General features: G+C 40.1%; 1 protein-coding gene across 3 annotated transcripts in view; it reads left to right on the forward strand.

Moving 5' to 3' along the window:
• The window catches only part of sestd1 (SEC14 and spectrin domains 1), a 167,498-nt gene that overhangs the window by 104,464 nt on the left and 46,852 nt on the right, over positions 1-16,182 (forward strand). For all 3 annotated transcript variants that reach the window (XM_039757762.1, XM_039757765.1, XM_039757763.1), the window contains exon 10: positions 8,772-8,983. In XM_039757762.1, the coding sequence (XP_039613696.1) occupies positions 8,772-8,983 (212 nt within the window). The remainder of the gene's footprint in view (positions 1-8,771; positions 8,984-16,182) is intronic.

The raw sequence follows: 16,182 nt of genomic DNA on the forward strand, positions 1-16,182 counted from the left end.
AAATTTATATATAATAGAGAGAGAGATTTTAAGAGTGTTCTGTATTTCTAATTTTCTATTCTGGCAACCCTACACTAAGGTACATTGATCATTTAAGAAAATTTAATACATAAGCACTGGCCGTGCCAGAGCCCCACTTATGATAGCTCAGCATGGCACTCTCCTAAAATGCAGTTCAATCTAAAGAAGTGCAAAGTGTTTAAAGGGACATTTATTATAAATATAAGACTGCGGAAGCGGACCCAGAGCCAGCAACCTCTGAAACTGATTTAGGTGCTTTATGCTGACACATTATTCTCAGTGTCTGGCCAGTGTGTGGATGCAATTAAAAGGGTCAATATAATGTTAACATTAGGTTTTATTTTAAAATGTAATATTTAATGTGATGTTTAAAAGATTTAAGGGGTATAGGGTCTGTATTATAATATGTACAGAGTCCAGTGAAATTCTTTTTTGAATTGCTAATCAACATATAACATCTCATCTCTCTCCAGCATCATGATTAGTGATAGATTTGAAAGGTGCTGTATAACAGATAGATGTTGAAGATACAATGTAATAGATTTATAGGGTCATTGCTGTCACATATACAGAGTCCAGTTAAATTCTTTCTTGCATGTGTTAATGACCCGGGTTTGCTTCCTGGGTCCCTGGCGTGGAGTTTGCTTGTTCTCTCTGTGTCTGCATGGGTTTCCTCCGGGTACTCCGGTTTCCTCCCACAGTCCAACGACATGCAGGTTAGGTGCATTGGCGATTCTACAATTGTCCCTAGTGTGTGTGTGTGTGTGCGCCCCCTGCGGTGGGCTGGTGCCCTGCCCGGAGTTTGTTTCCTGCCGTGCACTCTGTGTTGGCTGGGATTGGCTCCAGCAGACCCCTGTGACCCTATAGTTAGGATATAGCAGGTTGGATAATGGATGGATGGATGTGTTAATGATCCTGCAACACCTCCCCACTATCCAGCACCATGCCTAGTGATAGATATGAAAGGTTCTATGTAATAAATGAATGTGAAAAATGTTGGCACCTAACCCCCAGTTGTGGCCAGAATACTATTAAAATCTGTAAATTTGCAAAAGAAAAATTATTTATTGGAGTCAAAATTATGAAATTCTATAAATATGTAAAAGAAAAATTTTATTATTTAACAGAATAAAAATCATGAAATGAGAATAAAATGTTTGCTCTCTTACCGATTGGAGTATTCCTCTTAAACTGATGGTCCACTATCCTTTTTGAGAGACTAAATAAATAATCCATTCATTTTAACAGACAAAAACTGATATGCGATATGCTTCCCGTGCGGTGCTTGATTGTTTGCTTTTCTCTGTCTGTCTCACTCTCTCTGCCAGACGGAGGGAGTGTGAGCAGAGAGGCCGGTTGCCTAGAGGATACGGATGCACCTCTACAAAATGCCGCTTTATCGAGGTACTTCGGCATACTTAAAAGCCCAAAAGCATGTATTGATTTCTGGATTGTTTGCTTTTATCTCGCTCTCTCTGACATTCTCTGCTCTTGACACACATTCTTTGAAGAGGAAGATATGTTTGCATTCTTGTAATTGTGAGAAAGAACTATCATCTCTGCCTTTTCATGGAGCACAGTTTAAACTTTTGACTAAAGGGTGTTATTTCATGTCTAGAGGGCTCTAATAATGTTAACAGTGTGGGAGAGTTTATAAGGGCTTAAAATATATAAAAATAACCATACAAACATATGGTTTCTACCTTGCGGATTTTCATCTATCGCGGGGGGTTTTGGAACGCAACCACCGCGATCAAGGAGGGATTACTGTATATGGTTTAAAATAAGCCTGGTTTAAAGCGTGAAAGAAATGTGACATAAAAACATCACATAAAATTGTTACACAAAATCATTGCACTTTTAGGCTTAGGATTGATTTATTTATTTATATATATATATATATACAGTGATCCCTCGCTATATCGCGCTTCGACTTTCGCGGCTTCACTCCATCGCGGATTTTAAATGTAGGCATATCTAAATATATATCACGGATTTTTCACTGGTTCCTGGATTTCTGTGGACAATGGGTCTTTTAATTTATGCTACATGCTTCTTCCTCAGTTGGTTTGCCCAGTTGATTTCATACAAGGGAGGCTATTGGCAGGTGGCTGAGAAGCTACCCAATCAGAGCATGTATTACATATTAACTAAAACTGCTCAATGATATACGATGTGCTTCCCGTGCGCTGCTTGATTGTTTGCATTTTCTCTGTCTCTCTCACTGTCTCTGCCTGACGGAAGGGCTGTTTGCCTAGGGGATACGGACGCTCCTCTAAAAAATGGCACTTTATCGCGGTGCTTCGGCATACGTAAAAGCGTATTAATTTTTTGATTGGACTGTATTGGACAAGTGATGAGCAGTGCCTGGTTGTCTCCACACATACCGCTTAGAATTAAGGCCAAAAAGTTCTATCTTGGAGTTTGCTAAAAGAAACCTGAAGGACTCTGAGATGGTGAGAAATAAGATTCTCTGGTCTGATGAGACCAAGATAGAACTTTGTGGCCTTAATTCTAAGTGGTATGTGTGGAGACAACCAGGCACTGCTCATCACTTGTCCAATACAGTCCCCACAGTGAAGCATGGCGGTGGCAGCATCATGCTGTGGGGGTGTTTTTCAGCTGCAGTGACAGGACGACTGGTTGCAATCGAGGGAAAGATGAATGCGGCCAAGTACAGGGATATCCTGGACAAAAACCTTCTCCAGAGTGCTAAGGACCTCAGACTGGGCCGAAGGTTTACCTTCCAACAATGAATCATGAAAAATCATTACAATTAAAACTTTTTAAATGTGCCAAACATTATTAGAGAATGAATATACAGTAATACCTAATGCTCTTCAAATAATGCGTAGAATTTGGCAGTAAACAGAATATTTCATAATGTGTATGTGAAACCCAGATCCGCCAGTCATGTGGTTGCTAGATCTGTGCTGTTTGATTATGGTTAATTATGTGGGGCTGACTCAGGCATTTTAGCATGTGCTTTTAATACTGTGTTGTTCAATCTATTTATTTATTTATTTATTTTATTTCAGTGTGGAGGTTAAGCAGCATGTGTTCTAATTTTAGCTTGTAAGATACAAGGTTAATTAGCAACTCCAAGGTGGATGACTGTGCCTTGCGGTAGACTAATGGCTGATTCCTTGTTTTGTGCACAATCCTCCTGCATTAGGAACCAGTGAAAAAGTGGTTTTGAAATCTGAATGGATGAATTCAAATGAAGAATCTGGGAACTCCGGTATTTTGGAATGGGACACGATTAATTGTGCTTGTTTTGTCAGTGCATTTTGTTAACATCAGTAAATAACAGCCAGCCGCCACAGCATCATTAGCTAAAGATTTAGAATTCTAGTAAAGAGATCTCTTTGTTATTTAGGATTAGTAATCCCTTTTGAATTCTCTGAAATCATGTGATTTTTAAATGCCTTTCATCAAGCCATTGCTAAATTGCTGTCATAGCCTTTTTTTTTCCTGGACTGCCTTGCCTCTGGTGAGGTGCATAGCAAAAATCTTTATTGTATTGATGGGCATCTTAATGGCAAAAAGCTGAATGATTTGGTTAAGCGTTTCCTGTAAAGCACATTTTAATAAAGCAGTGGTTCTTAAACTTTTTTTTTTTCCCCTTGCAACCCAATTTTGCTTTATTTTCATCTTCGCTGACCATCATCCCATTCTCCTTTGGAGAATCACCAACGCAGGTCATTAAGAAGCAATGACGTTTGCCTTAACTGCCCTCATTGATCCATTGCAAGATACTCTGCAAAACATACGCGAGCCTCTCCCATTAAGTACAATTGTGAATCTCGACCCAGCACAACCTAAATTCAGACAGCACGCGTTTAAGACCCTTTGTAATAAAGTGTTGAAGAAGAAGTGATTTGTATAGTTTGAGACAGCTGGAGTTACATGATTTGGTATAGCAAAGCTTTATTTAAGAACCCTTTCTTGAAAATGCATGAGAAGATGACTAAAGTTCTTCCTGCAATCAGATGAATGAAGTATTTTTTTACCAAGTAAAGGAAGGTACAATGCAGGCAGACAGAGTTCTTTCAAAGGGATTTTCTTTGTAATGTCAGAAGCTTTAAGACTGTGAAAGGCAACAGCTTCTGGGAGGATATTTTAAATTTCATCATATTGTTCCTTTTTTTCCTTCCAAAATAAACATGTTAACTGTGAATAGGATGTAGCGGTGATTTCAAACAATGGACTGCACGCCGCTAGCTTTTCTCAAACTGTGCAAAGGAAACATTTTTTACCTGCCACCTTTGTAAATGTCAACAATATTTTTAAAATATTTAATAAGTTATACATATACATGTGTTTGCTATGTGAAACACCTTGTGATTGTGTAATAAGTACTAACTTATTTATGCCAAGCTGTCAAAAAACAAAAATATTCTTACTTCCCCAGAGTATGTCTATGAACAGACTAAATCATTCTTAGGCAGCCAGTGATCTACAGTGGTCTTACTACTACACTTACACCCTCCTTCCCTGTATTCACAAAGTGTGCACTTAAGAAAGTAAAAGTGACAGAAAATAACCCAAGTATTTAGAATTTCTGATTAATCGTTTACTGCGATTGTCTGCCAGCTGTTACTCCTGCCTTGTGCCCCATGATTGCTGGGTATTATTATGATTACTGGTATATTTGTATTGACAGATGCAGTGCCTTTAAAGACTACAGTTTTTCTGTAAGAATTTTTGCCATTCATTGTAAAATAGTACAGTAAAAATACATGTATTTTATTGAAGATAACTAAGGATAGGTTTGGAGTCCTTTTCTTCCATATGCATTTTACTGTAATATTAATAGGGATAATTTTGGAAGCCAATAGGCGTAGTGGTTAATGCAGTATACTGGTTGAAATTATTTCTCTGGTGTAGATTTAGAGACAAGTGTTTTACCGGTATGTTAAAAATTACTGGAAAACTTGTGAATATGTTAAGTTGTTTTAGGGTCCTAGGGTTGACCCTATTGTAACAACATTTATTTATATAGCACATTTTCATACAAATAATGTAGCTCAAAGTGCTTTACATGATGAAGAAAGAGAAAAAAAGACAAAGTAAGAATTAACTTAAGAGAACACTAATTAACATAGAGTAAAAGTAAGGTCCGATGGCCAGGGAGGACAGAAAAAACAAAAAAAAAAAAAACTCCAGACGGCTTGAGAAAAAATAAAATCTGCAGGGGTTCAGAGGTCATGAGACCGCCCAGCACCCTCTAGACATTCTACCTAACATAAATGATCAGTCCTCATTGTATTCGGGGTTCACATGGAAGGACTTGATGATGACGGTCACGTGGACTTCTGGTCTTTAATCCGTCAATGGAGGGACATCACGGTGCTTTGATTAGGTGGTGGTGGTGTAGGTCACCACCACAGAAATCTGGAAAAAGAACAGAAGAGAGAGTAGTGGTTAGAACGTATTTTGGAGCCACTATGAGCAGTAATGATAATTAATTGAATATACAGAGCTTCAGGATTAAACTAAGATGAAGTTAATGAGAAAGCCATGTTAAAGTAATGAGTTTTCAGCAGTTTTTGTGCTCCACTGTATTAGCCTGGCAAATTCCTATTGGCAGGCTATTCCAGATTTTAGTTGCCTAACAGCAGAAGGCCGCCCCCCCGCCTCACCACTTCTTTTAAGTTTAGCTCTTGGAATTCTAAGCAGACACTCATTTGAGGATCTAAGGTTACGATTTGGAATGTAAGGTGTCAGACACTCCAATATATAAGATGGAGCAGATTATTTAAGGCTTTGTAAACCATAAGCAGAATTTTAAAGTCAATTCTAAATGACACAGGTAACCAGTGCAGTGACATCAAAACTGGAGAAATGTGCTCGAATTTTCTTTTCCTAGTTAGGATTCTAGCAGCTGCATTCTGCACTTGTTGCAATCGATTGATGTCTTTTTTGGGTGGTCCTGAGAGGAGTGCGTCACAGTAATCTAGTCGACTGTAAACAAAAGCGTCACCTAATTTCTCAGCATCTTTCAATGATATAAGAGGTCTAACTTTTGCTGTATTTCTTAAGTGAAAAAATGCTGTCCTAGTGATCTGATTAATATGTGATTTAAAATTCAGGTCATAGTCAACAGTTACCCCTAAATTCTTTACCTCCGTCTTGACTTTTAATCCCAATACATCAAGTTTATTTCTAATAACCTCATTATATCCATTACTGCCAATCACTAGAATTTTAGTTTTCTCTTTCTTTAGTTTGAGAAAATTACTACTCATCCATTCGGAAACACAAGTGAGACATTGTGTTAGTGAATCAACAGAGTCGGGGGTCATCAGGTGCTACTGATACATACAGCTGCGTGTCATCAGCATAGCTGTGATAACTCATATTATGCCCCAAGATAATCTGACCTAATGGAAGCATGTAAATTGAAAAGAGCAGCAGACACAGGATAGAGCCTTGTGGAACACCATATAGAATATCATGTTCCTCTGAAGTATAATTACCACAACTAACAAAGAGTTTTCTACCTGCCAGGTAGTATTCAAACCATTGTATACTTTATACTCTTTATTCCATAGACCAGGGGTAGCAATGTTGATCCTGGAGAGCCACAATGACTAAAGGTTTTCATTCCAACCCAATTGCTTACTTAGAAACCAATCCTTGTGGTGTAGCAGGTCAACAGCTCAAGTCAAAAAGGCCACTTTTTAAATAAATTATCACCACACTCGTGGCTTTGAGAGGGGGTGTGGTAGTGTGGCTGGAGCAGGTTCCCAGGTGAATCTGTGATGCAGGCGGTCCTCACTTAAGTGCACAGATGAGGAGTCGTCTGCATCCGTAATTGATTCTGGGAGCTGCTAATTGCCACAACTGATCCATGTGCCCTTGATAAATAATATACGGGCGAAGTGGCTAAGAGGAAAAGGAAGGATGAGAAAAAAAAGTGAAGGGAAGTTGATGGAGAAGGAAGCAGGAAGGAGAAAGCTGGTGCAGGCTCGTGAGCGAGAGCAGGCTCGCGCTGATTTGCAGGCAGCGGGGAGAGGCAAGCCCAAGTGGGGTGTTTGGCAGGCACCCGAGGGCCGACGTTAATGGTTGCTCCTGCTGAGCGCTTGTTTGGAGCAGGAGTGACCGGGAGAAGGTTGGCTCGCCGTAGCGGGAGTTGGGACTTGGGAAGTGAAAGCCCCAGCGTGAGCGTCCTGGTCGCTGGGGTGCACAAGTCTTGATCTGGGTGAGCAGAACCGGAGCCAGGGATCGGAAAGGCCACCAGACCAGTACAGGGTAGAAGCTCAGCTGCATGTAGGGTGACTCCCCTGGTGCATAGTCTGGATGGGAGAAGCAGGGGAGTCACCAGTAAAAGAAGGCACCGGTCTTTATTTTTAAAAGACTGCGTCCAGCCATTGTTTTAACCTCACTTTGAAAAGGATTTTTTTTATTGGATTTTAACCTCCACCAGTTCACTCGTTTTATTGGATTATTTATTTACAGTATGGAACTTTGATGCACTGCACTTTAGTTGGACACTGTTTTGTTTTGTTGATTTTTAAAATAAAAGCACTTTGCACATTTGGCACCATCCCCTTGCTTTATTGTGCCTCACTGTCCAGCTCATTGGTGACATTACTGATGGTGTCAGGTTAAAGAGCTCCCAGAAGCTGGATGGGAGCATGGAGTAGAACCCGCATCTCCACAATCCATTCCAGTCTCAGACCTTATTTAATTTTATGGCTTGTTAGTCTGCAGTGTAAGGCTCTCATATTGTAGACTTTTTTCCTTTCCAAGGATATCATCAAAATGATTTGAAAGCCTGTCAAGTTTTCTGTTAAGTGTTTTAATAAATCAAACTGTGCATGATAACTGTGCAAATCCCAACATCACCTCCACATCCGTGCAAAACTGTTTAAAGACACAGACCCCAATTTATAAACAGGAATCTACGTGACTACAGTAGTGATGTTGTTTACGTTTAACAATCACTCAACAGGACACATGTACACAAAAATAAAACCCCCTGTGTGACGCTGCTACAAGTGAATCAAAACAGGTTCTGTCACATCTGTATTTATTTCCCATTCCCTGGTCATAAACTAACTGGAAAAGAAACCAACTGGAACAAATGCATAAATTATTAGTACAACACACATTAATGTACAAGAAAGGCTTGCTATGCGTGTAACTGAAGTCCTGTAAATTTAATTTCATCCCGGTACGTTTGAGCAAAATAATAAAAATTTAATATAAACAGTCCACAGTGAAGATTTTCCACACCAGGACTAGCACATAAAAGTAAGAATTTCACTGGACTCCGTACATGTGACAGTAACAACAGCAATAGTTATTTTATTACCGGTAGCACATTTTCATACATGAAAGTAGCTCAAGGTGTTTTTAAATAATAATGGCTAACAATGTCGCCATCACCTTTTAATCTGCCTTTTTTCATTTCCTGATCCAAAACTTAATCCACTATTAAAGGTCAGACTGTTTTTTCAGTCTCTACTTAAACATCATCTATTTTAATGACTTTTTAAACAGCATTTATCTTTAAATCATATGTATTTATAGTAGTATTTTGGTATTTAGTATGCATTGCCTGACTTCTTTTTAGCTTGATTGTAATGGCTTACATATAGAGATTGCTTTTTAACTGTTCATACAGTATGTGACTAGTTGCCTAGATTATACCAGACATTTATAAATTTAAACTATATAAATTAATTATAAACTGAATTTTATAAATTAAACTATTATTTCTTGATTTTCTTTATAAAAAGGCCATGAGCTGCTTTCTGAGCTTCAGCAACGACGCTTCAATGGGTCAGAGGGTGGTGTCTCGTGGTCTCCGATGGATGATGAGCTTTTGGCACAACCGCAGGTCATGAAGCTACTTGATTCTCTTCGTGAGCAGTATACTCGGTACCAAGAGGTGTGCAGACAGCGCAGCAAACGCACCCAGCTGGAGGAGATCCAACAGAAAGTCATGCAGGTACAATGAGGATCACAGCTGTCTCTTAAAGGGCGCCGGTAAACTGTGATAGACGCTTAGCCCACAATATTGAAATGTCACGCAAAGATACTTTTAGCAGCATTTATTCCATGATCATTTTTTTTTTTTTGGTTATCCAAACATGAGAAACCATAAATTGGGCCTCACAAGCAAGTTAAGCAAATCCGTGGAAAATTCTTGTTGAAGGCAATGCAAAGCTGTTATCCATCCATTATTCAACCCGCTATATCCCAACTACCGGGTCATGGGGGTCTACTGGAGCCAGTCACAGGTATTGATGGCGATTTTTGATATTTCTGAACATAGAGCTAGTAGTTTAGTGATCAGGCGTAACCATTTCTAAGATTGTTTGTATTATTAACAGATTAACTATTCATTAGTTAAATAAAGAAATCATGTCAAAAGAGTTGATTACTTCTGATAGTATAGTGAAGAGAAGTTCTTGTAAACTACATGACAAAGTCAGGTTTGTGTTCTTGCCATTAGAGCTGGTGTAAAATATTGTCTTATTAAACTGAAACAAACCAAATGATTCTTAAATTGTTGACTCATTCTGAGCTATAGTGCATAATCCTCCAAAAAAACATTTTGACACAGAACTCACAACAACACTTTGTGTGAAATACAGGAGTCAGTAAATTTCCAGGTCAGTCTTCCTTGATATACAATACAGCATCAAATAAGAGCTGTCACGATCATTAAACGAAATATTTGTGCAAAAGACATTTTGCATATTGTTAGTGGCTCAGATGTGACACTGTCCGCTGAGAGTCCTGGGGGGCTGCTCACAGGTATCCATGCCAGGTATGTCACCATTACTCCTGTGCATTTTCTTTTCAGGTGCTCCAACAGACATTACAGCTGTGCTATATACCAAGTGACCTTATTTCCTTTTACAGATCTTGCAAAAGTCAGTTTTCTTACTAGAGAGGGAACTCAGCCTCATCTTACCATGCAACAACAAATGAGTGTTCTGTCAAGTTAACATAGTGTGGCAGACAAATGAATAAAGAACTAAACACAGTGTCATAGTCTAAATACTATGTTTTTAACGGTGAAGTCAAAAATAAGAAATTGTCAGAGCCAAAACTCTAAGAAAGGTCAAAAATCAAGGTGAACTTTCGCTCTATGTATGGAAAAAATTAAGCAAGACTTGCATAGATGGTCAACCCTCCATCTCACTTTAGCTGGAAGAATTAACATTGTTAAGATGAATATCCTTCCTAAGCTTCTCTTTTTATTTCAACACATTCCAATATAAATCAATAAATAATTTTTTTAAGAAATTAGATTCAACCATAACCTCATTTATTTGGAATTCAAAACATTCACATATCTAAAGGGCAACCCTACAGGGACCTAAAATGGAAAGCGGCATGGCTCTACCTAACTTTCAGTTTTATTACTGGGCAGCAAATATACAAGCTATTAAAACCTTGACATGGACATAAATAGATGGTGTCATGGGTGGCTGGGGGTGGAGCCTAGCCGGGATGCCCAAGGGGACCGGAGGAGGACTGGTGCCTACTCCCGACCACGAGGGGGCAACCGCCTTGGTTTTGTTGGTGGCCTCGGGTAAGGGGCTTGAAGCACAACCCTGTAGGGGCCCGTGGCCACTGCCAGATGGTGCCCCGGTGCCTGAAGACACCAGGAAGTGCTGGGGGGAAGAGGAGCAGCAACACCTGGAGGACTTCCGGCTACACAGTTGGTGCTTCCGCCACACGGGGGTGTGTCGGCGGAAGCTCCTCAGGAAGCACCTGGAGCCCATCCGGGTGTACATAAAAGGGGCCGCCTCCCTCCAGTCGAGAGCAAGAGTCGAGTGGAAGTGGCTGGAGCTCGGAGGAGAGGAGTGGAGGCGGTCTGAGGACTGAGCAAGGCATTGTCGTGTGGCCAGGACTTGAAGGGGTGATTGGTGCTGCGGCACTGGGTTTGCGCACTTTATTTGTAAATTAGGATTGTAAATAAACACGTGTGTGGAGAAAGAACATGTCTGCCTGTCTGTGTCCGGGCTGTACCCCACAATGGACATACACAGGCTTGGTCCGCAATAGAAATAAAATCCTGCAGTACTTCTTTATATTCTTTGCTTTGTACTCCAATAAATGCAAGTTATCGCCAATATACTAACAACCCAAATGTGCTTCACTCACTGAGAATATGGAACCAATGTAGGAAGCATTTTAAGATAAAGAATCTTTTATAAGTGGCACCTCTGCACGAGAACCACCTTTTCCCACCCTATCAAACATATGCAGTTTTTAATGTCTGGAAAACATTTGAGATTAAATCACTGAGAGATCTGTACATAGACAACGTTTTCTGCATCCTATGAACAGTTACGTTCCAAATTTAACTTACCAGCAACACATTTCTTTCACTACCTTCAAATCAGAAACTTTGTTAAACAGAACCTGACCAGTTTTCCTCCCCTCTCACCAACCTCTATGCCGGAAAAAATATTGATTAGTCTTGAGGACTCAGACAGCATTTCTGTAATATATAAAATTATTTTACAGTCCCTCCCTTTCAAAGATCCAAGAGGACTGTGGGAAAAGGATCTCTCACTCAATATTTCAGAAGAGGAGTGGAAAGTAGAAATGCAGAGAATCCACTCGAGCTCCATATTTGCAAAGCATACAATTGTTCAACTGTTTTGCTTAAAATTGTCCAAAATGTTACCAGGACAAAATCCACCAAATTAACATCATTCTGGACCAAAATCTTTAAATGCCTCTCAGACAGCCTTGGGGGTCACAGTCCCTCTTAACCCAGTAACAGCTGTGTCTGGTGGGTGCACAGAGGGGCTTAAAGTGGAGAAGGACAAACAAACTGTAATTGCCTTTACTACACTATTGGCACATAGGACTCTTCCAGTTGAGCAAGATAAGTCTAACTCTCCTATTCTAAGTCAGCGGGTAACTGATGTTATCTACTATTTGAAACTGGGAAAAATCAAATTCTCACTTGGAGGGTCTGTGCAGAACTTTTTCAGAACCTAGCAGGATCCCATCAACAACATTTTAGCACTGAGGATTTCTCCATTTATCATTATTATCACTTATTAATTCATCTGTTTACTTATTTTTACTAGCTTTAAGTTTTACTCTGCTGACTTAGCTCTCTTTCTCAGGGGTGGGGGTTGACTTGTTTTCAGTCTTATGTTTGTAAAAATTGATTTATTTGTATGGAATGATACGTGGTTTTAATAAAATCAAAAAAAAAAAAAAATCAAGGTGAACTAAAGAAACTCATAACCGTGACAACATGCTATGTCTTACTTTGTCCCCATAATCACCGATTACCAGTAAGTCCACAGCACTGAACTCAGTACTGTCGCAGTGGTATGTAAGGATGACCACACACTCCCAAAATGATCCTGATCTCAAAAATGACAACATCCATAAGAAACTATAATTAAATCAATTGTGAACAGCTAAAATTCTGAACTTCTCTAACTGGATTTAGACCACTTTGGTATGTTGTATGAAATCCAGTACAGCAACGTGCTGCTTGGATGGGACCTACATTTGAAGGCTTGAAACAGAAGTATCTTTACACTATTTTATTTAACTATTTATGTACATGTATTTATGACATTCTGCATGTCACATATTGCAGTACTGACTCAGCATGCCAGTAGAAAGCAAGCAAGGTGGCAGACATGATAAGTATTTGGGGTGACTGTTGCCAGCCAGTACAGCCCAACTGCTAAACATTTTCTGAAGGAAATGATAAACCTCAGGCACCTATTTTTCAGAGAGACTCTGGCAGACTGGTGTTGTCATAAGTTAGCAAATGTCCCTCCTGATGTCCTAAAGTTGTCAAATTACTGTTTCACACCCCCACCACTGCTGACTCCTTTCTGCTTCTGCACACAGATCTGACAGTGGCGACTACTGTCAAAACAAGAGCTGCAGTTTTTCATTTTCTTGTCATCATGAGCTGTTTTCGCAGCTGCACCTCACAAAAACCAATGTCGAATACCAAAGCACCAGTAAACTGTTGGTACTCATTCACCTTATAGTAAAAGCCAATTTATCACATCTGTCTGATGACTTGACTTTGATTACTTATGCGCATGTGGTGCATTCATAATGGATATCTATTCACGCACATGTTGGATTTGCATAACTCAGGAAACTGGGAGCAGTCGAGTAAAAAATATTGGATATGAGCTTAAAAAAATAAATAAAACAGATTTGAGTTACTCAAAATAACTTTTAAGTAAAACGTATGCACTTCATGTCTGCTGAGGTATGTGGGAGCCCTATATCCTGAATACTTTATAATGTTTCTCAGATATAAAGAGACCAACTCAAAGCAAGATCCTCTTTTCAAAGAAACAAAACATCTGCTTTTTGTTAAGTTTGTCTGAAGAGAACATTTCTTTCTAAATGTAATGTAGGTTTCTACTCACAAGCTCCTCAAAAGTTGCCTCAGCAATTTTGTTTCTCAGGCGTGGATTTATCTATAACTTAACCAATAACGGCGCACTGCATGATAACGTGCAGTGAATACGCTTGGCTTATAGTTTTCAGACTCCTTCTCTGTACGTTTAGCATTTGTTTGCTTCCTGAGCAGCTCATCTTTTCCCCACTCTAGCGGCCCGCTTCTTCCCTTCTTTCGTTGTTATCTTTTCGCGTTAAAACTGACTAAGTCCGTGTTTGTGTTGCAATTACTTAGTACAGTGGTACCTCTGTATACATCCTTAATCCGTTCCAGATCCTTGGACTTATACCAAACAAGACGTGTACCAAACAACTTTTTCTCATAAGAAATATAGGGAAAATGATTAATCCGTTCCCATGAAAATAAATCCTATTGTTATTGACATATTATACATTGATGGGGTTGTATAAAATAATTTAAAACACTGCTTATTACTAAAATATATAAATACAAAGCAATTAGATGAAATAAATGAAAATTTAACCTCACTTTACTTTTTAATGACGTCTTTGTTTTTCACAATCGTAAATACCGTTGTTAAATGAAAATTTAACCTCACTTTACTTTTTAATAACGTCTTTGTTTTTCACAATCGTAGATACTGTCGTTCTTGGCATATGGTATGCAGCAGCCAAGTCCCGGATACGCATGCCACCTTCATACTTTTCAACAATCAATTCAAATGTATGCGATAAAACACAAAATCACTTGAAAATTCACATAGAGTTATAGCACGGGTTGTTCACTGAATGCTAGCAACTGGCGTACTGACGCTCGTGGACAGTTGTAGCTTTGTATCAAGAGAGGTAAACATGGGTAGCGTGCGGTGTTCTAGCACGTGAGTCGTATTCCAAACAAAGGTCGTATACCAAGCAAAATTTTTCGCGTCCAAACAGGACGTATACCAAATTCGACTTATTCCAAAGCGGACGCATACCGAAGTACCACTGTACATTTTCTTTAATTTCTCACTTAAGCTGGCAGTTAAGTCTTCATTCTGCCTCAAGTATGATTTAAGATATGAAGAGGTAGGGGAAGTGACTGCGAAGGTGTTAGGAATGAGAATGGCACCCATATGCATGTGCCGCCCTACTGGCTGCTGGCGAGAGTTGATTCTTTTAAAAAAAAGGATTAACCTTGGAGGTCAATCATCACCCTGAAAGCGGACTGTAGACGTCACATAGTATATGTGTACCAAATGTCAGGTCAGTCGGTCAAATGGCTTGTGAGTGACAAGTGATTTAAAATCCTGGAGAGACAAATGGACAGCTACCGTAGCGTATTATATATAAAGATACGTCATGCTGTACCAGCCAAGATGGCACCTCCGTCAGCCACCATAGACTGGGAAATTATATCCGGAGCAATCATGAAACCAGTACTGTGTAGGCAGTTTTATAACTTCATCATTTATGGAAACTCTTCAAGTTTAGCTTCATGTCTTCTCATCAAAGTGGGTGATAAAGTACCACATTCGCATTAAAGTGCGTACATTTAGAGGAACATAATGCACATATACGATAGTAGTGGAACACACAAACCTCTGCCTCTAACATAAAAGGGCAGTGAAAATGTAGTCACATGTAGGGAACTGTGGAAGTAAACAAAGAAATGTCGTACTGGAAAAAATTAGACCACATGACATGAAAAATACAAACACAAAATAATGCATGAAGTTCACGTTATTTTAATCAATAACTACCAAAACAAATAAAGTACTTAATGTAAAAATATACAGGCCTAACAAAACAGAACACTGAAATATTTGCAGTATTTCTTTACTAATCACACTACTTATATAAATGTGGTCATTGGCCTTTCCATTCATTCACTCATTCATTTTCCACCACTTATCTGGAACCGGGTCACAGGGGAACAGTCTTAGCAGTGAGGCCTAAATGTCCTTTTCCCCAGCCCCACTTGCCAACTCATGCTGTGGGATCCCAAGGTGTTCTAAGACCATCTGGGAGATGATGATCTACCTAGTGAGCCCTGGGTCTTCCTGGGGGTCTCTTCCTTGCTGGTCATGCCCATAAAACCTCCATAGGGAGGCGTCCAGGATTTATCAAATGTCTGAACCACCTTAATTTGGCTGCTTGGTTATAAATCGTGAGTACAGGTAGTCCCCAGGTTATGGACATCCGACCTACGGCTTACGAACAAGGCCGCAGCTGCGACTCATGCGCCCCAGTAACTGCTGCTCTGTCATCTTCGGCCTGGAGACGCTGCAAGCGGTGGCTGGAGGGGGGGCAATTCCGCTGCTCGCGCAGTGTAGTGTCCCTTGAGCAGCTCCCGGCGGCAATCGGTGACCCGTGGTCCATAGCTACCGGGGCCACAGCTATCACATGTGTGCTGGACAGAGGCTTGATGGGGCAGTTCGCTCCCCGCCCGCTACACCGCCGCAGCTACTGATCCTAACTGGACACAGGCTGGATGGAGTGGAGGAGGGTGTTTCATTGCCCGCCCACCTCACACGGCTGACCTGCTCGTTCTCGGTGCGCATCTGGTAATGCTGCAAGCGGTGAACCGGTTCTGGCTGAATGGAGGCCATTGAGGGTAAATGGGGCGGCGGGGGGTAGCATTGTAGGGTGGCTGCCTGTTGAATGGGGGCAGTGGTGGGCGATTCACTACCCACCTTTGCAAGATGAACATTTCTATTTTGGTAGCACATTCTTTAGTTTTCATCCTGAAAATAATACTACCCCAGAGTGAGCGCCATTCGAACTCTC

This window comes from Polypterus senegalus, chromosome 6 (genome assembly GCF_016835505.1).
Source record: "Polypterus senegalus isolate Bchr_013 chromosome 6, ASM1683550v1, whole genome shotgun sequence".
NCBI lineage: Eukaryota > Metazoa > Chordata > Cladistia > Polypteriformes > Polypteridae > Polypterus > Polypterus senegalus.